The 12,080-nt window shown below is 40.5% G+C and overlaps 1 protein-coding gene across 7 annotated transcripts in view; it reads right to left on the reverse strand.

Annotated features, from left to right (window-relative positions):
* The window catches only part of prex1 (phosphatidylinositol-3,4,5-trisphosphate-dependent Rac exchange factor 1), a 275,267-nt gene that overhangs the window by 111,859 nt on the left and 151,328 nt on the right, over nucleotides 1–12,080 (reverse strand). For all 7 annotated transcript variants that reach the window (XM_034173311.1, XM_034173310.1, XM_034173315.1 and 4 more), the window contains exons 11-13: nucleotides 11,546–11,646; nucleotides 5,425–5,528; nucleotides 2,629–2,678 (exon numbers count right to left, since the gene is read on the reverse strand). In XM_034173311.1, the coding sequence (XP_034029202.1) occupies nucleotides 2,629–2,678; nucleotides 5,425–5,528; nucleotides 11,546–11,646 (255 nt within the window). The remainder of the gene's footprint in view (nucleotides 1–2,628; nucleotides 2,679–5,424; nucleotides 5,529–11,545; nucleotides 11,647–12,080) is intronic.

Genomic DNA, 12,080 nt, shown 5'->3' on the forward strand with positions numbered 1-12,080 from the left:
GACAGCACCTTGTTTTTAGACAAGCCCTTGGCTCAAAAAATGAGCACCAGTGGGATTGGTATTTCAAGAACATTGTTGCTGAATGTAAAAATGACAACTGTAGCAGGTAAAATATGACGCTTGGATTCTACTCTGTGCCGCTTTGCATCAGGTGGAATATGGAGAGCACAGTGTGTATTATTACCATCATATCCTGATGTTTTCATCCAAATTTGTTCACTGGTTGGTTTTTTGTTTGTTTGTTTGTTTTTGCAAGGTCCTCCAAATTCCGAAATGATTTTTGTAAAGTTTTATGTAGGGTTGGAGCATACATCAGGAAAGTCAAGTCTGGGAACTGCCCCAGGCCCTGGATGGCAACCACCCAGGCAAACATCCCTACCTCTCAAAAGTCACCATGTATCTGCCACAGTCAGGTGAAACGTGTGTCCCCTTTGCCTTCTCCAGCTAATGCGGTCTTCAACCCTGAGGTATCTGCGTGCTGGATCATGCACAGACCAAAATGTCGTAGCTAATGTTCTCTCACAATGAAAGAACCCTTTATAGGGCTATTCCACAGAGTGCCGTTCCTTCCTGTTTAATCCTAAATAGCAAACTGGGGCATGTTTTGAAGCATTGTAATAACTTCTTGATCCATCTTTCACAATCCTGGACAAACTTGGCATACGTAGTAGTTACGGCCATCATTGGTACCAGATTTGAAATTGGAATCCAGTTTTTTAAACTGCTCAAAATTTTTATCCAGATTCTCTAAATCGTTGACAGTACATTGTAACTTCAGGGTATGTGTAATCTGAATGGCTTCAGTCATGTTCAAACTTCTTTAAACGGGTAATCTTAGTTCGATCGTGCTCCATCAGGGGAAAAATTTGCAGCCGAAGCAGCATTTGTTGCAGTTTTTGTTCATGTCTGGCTGAGGGCGTAGCTCCTTTCTTTTGTTTTGAGTGAGTTGCCAGGTCTGCCCTTTATAAGGCAGCCAGTTGCCAGGTTTGCACTTCATGAGATGCCTGTTAGATGACAATCCAGATTAAGCCACTCCATTCCATTTTTGCATGTTTGAGATCACGTCCGATCATACTGGACCGGCACCCTGTGGAATAGCCCTGTTGTTTATTGGGATGGCTCTGGATCCAAACCACTTTCATCAACATTGCAAAATAAGGCCTTTTTTTAAAAATCTTTGCCATTTGCACATGTTGTTTGAGGTTTCAGAGGAAGACCACCTTCTTTTCTAATTTGTTCACATCCACAATCTGCTCATCGTGTACCAGAGGTGGGACGAAGTCACCATCAAGTCACTCTCAAGTCATGAATGAGCAAGTCCCAAGTCAAGTCTCAAGTCAGCTTGCAAACAACTGGTGGTCATTATGACTTGAGACTTGACTTGGGACTTACTGATTCATGACTTGAGAGTGACTTCGTCCCACCTCTGTCGTGTGCACATCTAAACCAGAAAACACTTCACAGGATGTGTGGGTTAGCAGTGTGACTGCATGGGTGTGTGAGTGTTATCTTCACTGCAATGAGTGAGACACAAGCTGTGTGCGGTCCACCCAGAGTGTAAACGGCCACAATCCAGATCGATAGACGTAAAGTGCACTGATTGACAGCAGAATACGGCCGCTAAACACTCTGAAAAGTGAGCGTCTCCATATTACATGAGGCAGTCCCCATTATTTGAATTCACTTTCTCATGATTCATTAATATTGTTATAGTCGGTTATGAAACAATGAGGACTCAGAGGTTAAGAGAACAGAATGTATGATTTAGAAATGACAGGACAGTTGTTATTCAAACAGCACGCTGATGAATTACAAAACTGAAAACGTGTTACATACGTAATACTTAGCTGGCAGAAAGAATTTGTTTTTCTGTGTAGGGAGGATTTTGCCTCACATCAAAAGCTCTTTGTGTGCGTCAGTGCCAAACCCTGAGTGCTTCAATCAGAGGGTGAAAAATGGAGGAAAGGGTGCGGGAGGAGGAGCGTGAAGGTCAGCACTGTGACAGACAAGGAATAAATATGTGAGGGACGTGCCATTTTGGGGATTACTCCTCTGCATGAATGAAATTTGCATGAAGTGAGATCATTATTACGATGGGTGTAATAAGAGATGCAAGCTGAAAATCGATTTTATACGCAGACCTTTGCATTGATCTAAATGGACTAGGAACCGCTTGGTGGCTCAGTTTTAATGTTATAAATCGGTTGAGTTATGCTTGTTTCGCTGTTGCTTCCACACCTTGAAACCCTTATAAAAGGCCAAAGGTCAGCATGAGGCTCTGAGAGTGGTCACATGTCTGATAGTGGTAGGCAGTGCTCCCCCCCACAGTGGCAAACAAAATGTGAGCAGAGGCAGCACCAACCTGCTCATAAACCCACAGTTATGTATGAAAACCAGACATGACTGAGTTGTGAACCTTCAGCAGCACAAACCTGACTCGGTTTCTGAGTTGGAGGGGAATGAGGTCTGAGGTCTGGCTTTCAGGGCAGCGCTGCCAATTATTTGGGCTTTACAAAAAGGTCAATGTGCCCGAATACGATCCATTCATAAATATGCATCCATGCACCTGGGGAGAGGGTGCATTAGCATACGGGGGAGAGAAGGGGGATGAGAAGGGCAGGTACTCACTTGATGACAGGCGTGTGGAGGCTGTGAAGGCGGCAGTACAGTCTGACACCCTGTAGTAGAAGAACACGGAGTCACTGAGTCATAGAACACACACACACACCTTCAGAAAACAAGTACAAGCATGGCTTCAGGACAAAAGGCTGAGCTGTGAAAAGTCTTAACCTGAGGGCACCAGTTCACTTAAGAAAAACGAAACAAGATTTTTTTTCATGTGATCCTGGAACTCAGATCGATGACAACAAAACAAACTTACTGATTTATTTCATTAGTGGATTTATTCATATTTCGCTTGAATGTGACATTTTGACAAGAAGCAAAGGATCTGTGCCAACAGCATGAACAAGATTTGTATAACTGATTATCCTCTGCTTATGCTAGTGAACAAGTGCAAAGTTGGTACTAACCCACAGTGTTTTGGGCAAACATTGCTGAGTGTACCATGGACAAATGATGCTTTTCTGCAAATCGCTTTTACAAAATACAGTTCAGTGATTTTGACAGTTGATCTTTTGACCACAAAAATCAATATGCTTCTTGGGGTCACCATGCCTAACACTCATATCAAGTTTGGTAACAATCAGGCAACTAGAAAATATGTTATCATGCTCATAATAGTTTTACAAAGTATGCGCCAGTGACCTTGACCTTCAACCTGTTGACCCCAAAGTGAAAAGCCTTCTTGAGGAAGTTTGGTGACAATCCAGTAGTTAAAAAAAAAAGTTATTGCGCTCACAATGTTTTCAAAAGGACACTTTGCTGACCTCGACCTTTGACCTTTTGAATCCAACAGCAATATGCTTCTTGGGGTAACAACACATAATGGATATATCAAGTTTAATGACAACTGGGTCAGTAAAACTGAAGTTATGACTGAGTGACTGACTGACTAGTGTGAACCACTGCGGATCAAAGTGGCGTGCGCGGAAGCAAACATCCGCTTTCCTCAATCCAGCAAAAAAAAAAAAAGAAAAGAAAAAAGCTAATTTGTCCAATTCTTCATCTGGTGGTGCTTCTATGGTTGCTAAAGACGTTGCTAAAGAACACTGTGTAAGCTTCTAATCATCTTACGGTGTACTGGATTGAGCTTCCTTGTATCATGGACACATTTTTGTGAAAAGGTAATAAATTTATTCAGTGGAGTCACACATATAGAACCAAAATGCATGAAAAATAACTCTTATACACTAAACTAATTCTCAGTATAACAGGACAAATAATCAATGTCACATCTCACACAATCCACCAATCAAATGACAAGGATCTGCTATTTAGGTAGCACTATTTTACTATTAAGTAATAATAGTATTACTATTTTGGCAGCACGATGGCTTAGTGGTTAGCACTGTTGCCTTGCAGCAAGAAGGTCATGGGATCGATTCCCACCTGTGACCTTTTTATGTGGCGTTTGCATGTTCTCCCCATGTTTGCATAGGTTTCCTCTGGGTGCTCCGGCTTCCTCCCACATTTAAAGACATGCAGGTTAGGTGAATTGGAAACTTTAGAATTGTCCAGGTCTTCCTTGCAGAAGAGATCTCAATCTGAATGGGACAAACCTGGTTAAATAAAGGTTTAATTAAATAAAGAAAAATGAAATTAGTTGTCATATAATGATGTCCAGCTCACTGGCTGCACCGTGGGAAAGCAGTCAGAATCAGAATGGCTTTACTGTCATTGTATCATTCAAAGAACATACAATGAAATTACTCCTGTAACATGCCAAAAGTTAAAAGAACACACCCTCCACATGTACTGTCACTGGTCACTTTGTTAGGTAAAACATGCCAGGACAGGGTCGGACCCCCTTTTTTCTTCAGAACCACTTGAACTTCATTAGTTCTTCATCACGCACAGTACAGTGAGCAGTCGCTCACAGGAATCCCTTCTGTTGTCAACGTCAACATTATCACGGTTTACAAAGACGGCAGTGAGAACAGATGTGAGACGAATGGGAATAATACGGAACCGATTCAGAAAATGAAAACCATCGCATCGGAGTTCCCATGTCGACAATTTCTCATAATGTTCTGTGTATTTTGTAGTCTGTGTATTCTGCATTCAGGCTTTACTGTGTTCTGCAAACGGTGGTTGTTAAAGAGCTTTTATACGAGTAACTGATGACTTTCTACCAGCTTTCTGGCGCTTGGTTTGAACTTCAGCAGATTGTCTCAACTGTGTGAAGGTCTAACTTTGCCGACTTTCTCCCATGTGATTGGTTGCATTCAAGTCCTGCTAATGATGATGAATAATGACAAGAAAGCAACAGCGCCATGATTAATTATGACTGATGACTAAGGTACAGTATATTCACACTACCAGCTGAAGCAGTGTTAATCAGAGTGTTTGTTTGGACAATTTATATTCATGTTTGTCAGTCACCGACATCCAGTCAGCCTGTTTTCACATTAACAATATCAGCCAAGATCAGACATGACAGATGCAGGATGATGAGATCGTCTCGTTCCTGAGATACGGGCCACACACGTGCCCACTTCGAGATCTGAGTCATATCTGAAGCGACTGCTGTGATCAGTCACAGGTAGTTTGCAAACATTAACGTGAACACAAAGAAATCAGATCTGGCAACAAATAAATACATAAATAACTCAGATTCAGGTCTCATCAACCGGTGATGTTAATGCAGCCTAATTAAAATTTAGAATCCAAATATGATTTTTACATAATTTAATCTAATATAAAACACTCATATATTCAGTTATACAGATACTTATGACTCTGTACTTTTAATTTAATGTTTATTTATTGGTGAGCATATATTAATTCTGTTTTGTTAATCACCTTCGACACGATGTCCTCCATCTCGCTGCGGGCCTTGTAGGTGCCGTCATCATAGCGGAAGCGATACATCACCTGTTCATTCTTGAACTGATGTCTGTCTGACACTGAAATATCACAAGAAGAAGAAAATCGGACATCATATTCACAGTGTTCACAACCAATCAATACTTAAGCATAAACTTTGAACATTTAGGGTTGCAAATGACAATTAATTATTGTTATTTTCCTGATTCATTGATGAGTTCTTTGGTTGGTAAAATGTCAAAAATGATGAAAAATGTTGATCAATGTTTCCAGATCCCAAGATGACATCCTCAAATGTCTTTTTTTGTACATAACCCAAAGATACTCAGTTTATTGTCAGACAGGAATTTACTAAAAATACTCCCCCCGCCCCAAAAAAAGGAGATAATATTCATATGTCATGAGGTGAAATCAAAGATTCTGGATATTTGAAACTTTTTAAAAAAAAATTCAAAATTAGTAATTGATTATCAAAATTTGGTGATTAATTTAACAGTCGATTAAGCATTACAGCTGGGTGGACGGGGACATTACAGGTGAAGCGTCTTGCCCAAGGACAAACAGACAGTGTGAGTGGGACTGGACCTGGAACTATATTGGTACTCCAAGTCTTTATCTACTGAAAACTCATTCTGACTCCACTTATGATCTCGTGATTGCTTTATGATTGAGTAAGGTATCAATTTTTTGATGGCAGCCATCACCTTATCCCCAAGAATATGCTTTAACTAGAAGGTACTCAGAGACTGCCTTGTCAATGCTAAGACTTTTCAGGATCCTGGACTGAAAAACATATTCTTGATAGTAAAGTAAAGTAAGTCCCTTCAGCTGCTCCCTTGTTTTGCACTCGGGGTCGCCACAGCAAATCCAAGGTGGATCTGCATGTTGAATTGGCAGAGGTTTTACACCAGATGCCCTTCCTGACACAACTCCACATTACATGGAGAAATGTGGCAGGGGTGGGATGTGAACCAGGACCCTTCTGAACTGAAACCAAGCGCATTAACCACTTGGCCACCACCCTTGCATATTCTTGATAAAATGTAAAAATAAAATCTCTTATTTTCTAGGACAATGGGCCTCATGTATCAATGTTGCGCACTTGTGGCGTAAATTTACGGCGTAAACTTGAAATACACCAAAGTCGCCGTGACATGTATCAAGCAGTGCGCACCTGCCCATTTCTGGCGTATGCCTGACGTGATCTTGATAAATGCGGCGGGTCGAAACGAACGTAATTATAATAAACACGCCCATAAATATTCAGACTCTGCTTCAGACACACCCTCATTTTACGACATGGAAGCCGGAAAGACGGCAATGAAAAAGAACTCCACCAATCACGACGCGTGCCAATAGAGCGTCAAAAGTGGCTGTCGTATCAATTGTTTTGTAGTATAATCAAAAAAGTGTTACAGTGGTCCCTCATTAATCGCTGGAGTTACATTCTAAAAAATAGCCTGTAATATGATAATATGATTTGTATGATTGATAGAGTATCTCGTCAATAGTTTTACATCCTCACTGAAGACAACTTTGGATGCTGTAGCTCCTCTGAAAAAGAGAGCTTTAAATCAGAAGTGCTTGACTCCGTGGTATAACTCACAAACTCGCAGCTTAAAGCAGATAACCCGTAAGTTGGAGAGGAAATGGCGTCTCACTAATTTAGAAGATCTTCACTTAGCCTGGAAAAAGAGTCTGCTCTATAAAAAAAGCCCTCTGTAAAGCTAGGACATCTTACTACTCATCACTAATTGAAGAAAATAAGAACAACCCCAGGTTTCTTTTCAGCACTGTAGCCAGGCTGACAAAGAATCAGAGCTCTATTGAGCCGAGTATTCCTTTAACTTTAACTAGTAATGACTTATTTACTTTTTTTGCTAATAAAATTTTAACTATTAGAGAAAAAATTACTCATAACCATCCCAAAGATGTATCGTTATCTTTGGCTGCTTTCAGTGATGCCGGTATTTGGTTAGACTCTTTCTCTCCGATTGTTCTGTCTGAGTTATTTTCATTAGTTACTTCCTCCAAACCATCAACATGTCTATTAGACCCCATTCCTACCAGGCTGCTCAAGGAAGCCCTACCATTAATTAATGCTTCGATCTTAAATATGATCAATCTATCTTTATTAGTTGGCTATGTACCACAGGCTTTTAAGGTGGCAGTAATTAAACCATTACTTAAAAAGCCATCACTTGACCCAGCTATCTTAGCTAATTATAGGCCAATCTCCAACCTTCCTTTTCTCTCAAAAATTCTTGAAAGGGTAGTTGTAAAACAGCTAACTGATCATCTGCAGAGGAATGGTCTATTTGAAGAGTTTCAGTCAGGTTTTAGAATTCATCATAGTACAGAAACAGCATTAGTGAAGGTTACAAATGATCTTCTTATGGCCTCAGACAGTGGACTCATCTCTGTGCTTGTTCTGTTAGACCTCAGTGCTGCTTTTGATACTGTTGACCATAAAATTTTATTACAGAGATTAGAGCATGCCATAGGTATTAAAGGCACTGCGCTGCGGTGGTTTGAATCATATTTATCTAATATATTACAATTTGTTCATGGAAATGGGGAATCTGTGCTAGGACCAATTTTATTCACTTTATACATGTTTCCCTTAGGCAGTATTATTAGACGGCATTGCTTAAATTTTCATTGTTACGCAGATGATACCCAGCTTTATCTATCCATGAAGCCAGAGGACACACACCAATTAGCTAAACTGCAGGATTGTCTTACAGACATAAAGAAATGGATGACCTCTAATTTCCTGCTTTTAAACTCAGATAAAACTGAAGTTATTGTACGTGGCCCCACAAATCTTAGAAACATGGTGTCTAACCAGATCTTTACTCAGGATGGCATTACCCTGACCTCTAGTAATACTATGAGAAATTTTGGAGTCATTTTTGATCAGGATATGTCATTCAATGCGCATATTAAACAAATATGTAGGACTGCTTTTTTGCATTTGCGCAATATCTCTAAAATTAGAAAGGTCTTGTCTCAGAGTGATGCTGAAAAACTAATTCATGCATTTATTTCCTCTAGGCTGGACTATTGTAATTCATTATTATCAGGTTGTCCTATAAGTTCCCTGAAAAGCCTTCAGTTAATTCAAAATGCTGCAGCTAGAGTACTAACGGGGACTAGAAGGAGAGAGCATATCTCACCCATATTGGCCTCTCTTCATTGGCTTCCTGTTAATTCAAGAATAGAATTTAAAATTCTTCTTCTTACTTATAAGGTTTTGAATAATCAGGTCCCATCTTATCTTAGGGACCTCATAGTACCATATCACCCCAATAGAGCGCTTCGCTCTCAGACTGCAGGCTTACTTGTAGTTCCTAGGGTTTGTAAGAGTAGAATGGGAGGCAGAGCCTTCAGCTTTCAGGCTACTCTCCTGTGGAACCAGCTCCCAATTCAGATCAGGGAGACAGACACCCTCTCTACTTTTAAGATTAGGCTTAAAACTTTCCTTTTTGCTAAAGCTTATAGTTAGGGCTGGATCAGGTGACACTGAACCATCCCTTAGTTATGCTGCTATAGACTTAGACTGCTGGGGGGTTCCCATGATGCACTGAGTGTTTCTTTCTCTTTTTGCTCTGTATGCAGTCCCAGACTGCCCCTCCCTGAGCCTGGTTCTGCTGGAGGTTTCTTCCTGTTAAAAGGGAGTTTTTCCTTCCCACTGTTGCCAAGTGCTTGCTCACAGGGGGTCGTTTTGACCGTTGGGGTTTTTCCGTAATTATTGTATGGCCTTGCCTTACAATATAAGGCGCCTTGGGGCAACTGTTTGTTGTGATTTGGCGCTATATAAATAAAATTGATTTGATTTGATTTGATATGCATTGATTTGTATAATGGCACTGTTTATCATGTTGATCATCTTCATTTTTATGTGGATTCCAGCGCTGGTTCATTTTGGTGTATAATTTACGCCACCTCTCGACCTGGTGTATATTTTCAGCGCAGCGTACGCCAACGACCACATTGATAAATGCCAAGTAGCGCAGCCGTTTTGGCGTACACCCCATATACGCTCAAATATCGCCGTACGCAACGTTGATACATGAGGCCCACTATCCATCTGCTCACCAAATTTCATCAACATGCTCTCACAACCTTTTGATTTAAGCACTGCTATGTGCCAAATATTTTTGTGGATATCAGTTTCAGAATATTTTCCGGATCACCTCGAAAACTGACTAATTATCTACCTGCTTTAAAATCTGTTCATTAGTTTTTGAGTCATCTGAAAAATTACCTCTCAGCGGAGGTAATCAATCACCCAAACATGGTTTAAGGCTTACTGATCCGAGCTAACTTGGTAACGTTGAAATCAGTGGGTGTGGTTTGAGCTTCATTCCTGTCCAGGTCACCCTGGTCTCATCTACACTTCACCCTTTTACTCATTTATGGGTAGGCCGTACGTTTGGCTGTGCCAAAATGGTGACATCCAAACCCAACCCATTTCAGCTTTAAACCCAGTCTTCAGAAGACCTGTAAGTGATGTCTCGAAGGGTTTCTCTAAGATATACATTAGTGTAATTGCTCCAACACAATAAGGAAAATGCTAAACATGTACATAGCATATTTTCCTGAGTTGAAGTTGTGATTTTGTTTGTTTCTTTGTTAGTTTCTTTTTTTGGGAGGACCTGCAACTTGTTCTTCAACGTGACTTATATACTGAAAAAAAAAAAAGAAAAAAAAAATCACAGTTTTGTTCTTAATGATAATAATAATAATTAGAATAACTAATTTTTACAGAACTTTACCAGGAATTAAAGCACTAAACAAAATGAACTCCAATAATAAAAGAATAGATGCCAGCAATAAAACTACCCTGCAACAATGTGCAAAAATGCCAAATTAAAGAATTGATAATACAGAAAAAAGGTGCTACTTCAAAGGATTCAAAGGATTCAAAAGAATTTTATTGTTATATGCACAAAGAAACATGTTCCCTGCACAATCAAATATGTTTACTGCATTTAACCCATCCTAATTGCCAGTTAGGAGCAGAAGTCGCGTTTAGGCGCCCGGGGACCAGCTCCAGGTGTATATCCTGCCTTAGGTCAACAGCAGGGCTGAGCAAACCATGACCGGCCTCATGACGACAGACGACACACACAAACACACAACACACATAAGCCGGCCCGGTACATGAACAAATATAAAAAAAAGCACACACAAGGTAAAACTTATACTCCAGCGTGACTTATATGTGAGTTTTTTCTCTTCAAAAGGCATTTTTTTTTTGACAAATGGGACTTACGCTCAACAAAAATATAAACGCAACACTTTTGGTTTTGCTCCCATTTTGTATGAGATGAACTCAAACATCTAAAACTTTTTCCACATACACAATATCACCATTTCCCTCAAATATTGTTCACAAACCAGTCTAAATCTGTGATAGTGAGCACTTCTCCTTTGCTGAGATAATCCATCCCACCTCACAGGTGTGCCATATCAAGATGCTGATTAGACACCATGATTGTATAATCCAGAGAATACAATAAATATATCCAATCTTAAGGGGACGTTAAACCTGGCAAACACGAACAAGCCTTCATAAAACCAGTGGCCAGTGGGATGTTTTATAACATCAGCCAGTGTGATGTGTCCAAAGTGGTGTTTAAAGCTGAAATTATTCAAGGAGAAAAACAGCAGATTTGTATTCAGGTATGAACCTCTGTGCACCCGTGTCCCCTTATCACATCGTGTGTCTGATTTCCCATCTCTGGCAAACCTCCGACATGCACACAGTGCCCGCAAGACGGCGGCTCATCCGCAAAGCCTCTCCGATTGTCCCAGTGAGCTGTGCACATAGTCACTGTAAATCTTTAAGAGTGCATCAAGAATCAAACCACAGGTTTTAAGGAATGTGGACATTGCATCTCAGAGAGCGGTGTCCATGTAACCAAGCAGGGTTTGCAGCTACTGTGTCCAAGGAGCTGTGCAGCAACACGCTGTCTGTCTCTGCTGATACTTTATTTACGGATGTAAAGTAAATAAAGACAGACGATTCAACAAAGATGGACAGAGACAATAACTGAAGGACAGGAACAGAAAAAATAGGTTTTCTCACCGTGGTGAATGATGCCATTTTCCAACAAAGCTTGACCCAGGTTGACCCCTTCGTCTGGTTTGCTGATCTCTCCACTTTCTAGCAGCCAGGACACAAACTCACTGAGGACACAGACAGAAACAGACATGATGAGTTTGACTTCCTAAAATGGTAATGCATGGCTTTTTTACGCGTGGCTTTTTCTGGGTATGTGTGTGTGTATGTGGGTGTTTATACACACACACACACACACACACTAGACCTGTTCAAAATGTCAAATGTTACAAAATGTTTTGGGCCACATGTTGTTCTTGTTCCACTAATAAAATAAAAGATCTGTGCCAAAATTTATTGTAAACGGACATTGTTTAGGGGTCCCCACAAAGCAACAATTTTCCCCAAACAAGCAAAAAGGGGAGACGACTTCCAGTAATGTTCTCCTCTGGGTGACCAATCAATCACCACTTTTTGCAATTAGAAGCCATCACATGTACCTTTTCCCATTAAGGTGACGTTGCCTTGCCAACGGAGCGAGAGGACAATGTGTTACTCTGGG

This window comes from Thalassophryne amazonica, chromosome 6 (genome assembly GCF_902500255.1).
Source record: "Thalassophryne amazonica chromosome 6, fThaAma1.1, whole genome shotgun sequence".
NCBI classification, from domain to species: domain Eukaryota; kingdom Metazoa; phylum Chordata; class Actinopteri; order Batrachoidiformes; family Batrachoididae; genus Thalassophryne; species Thalassophryne amazonica.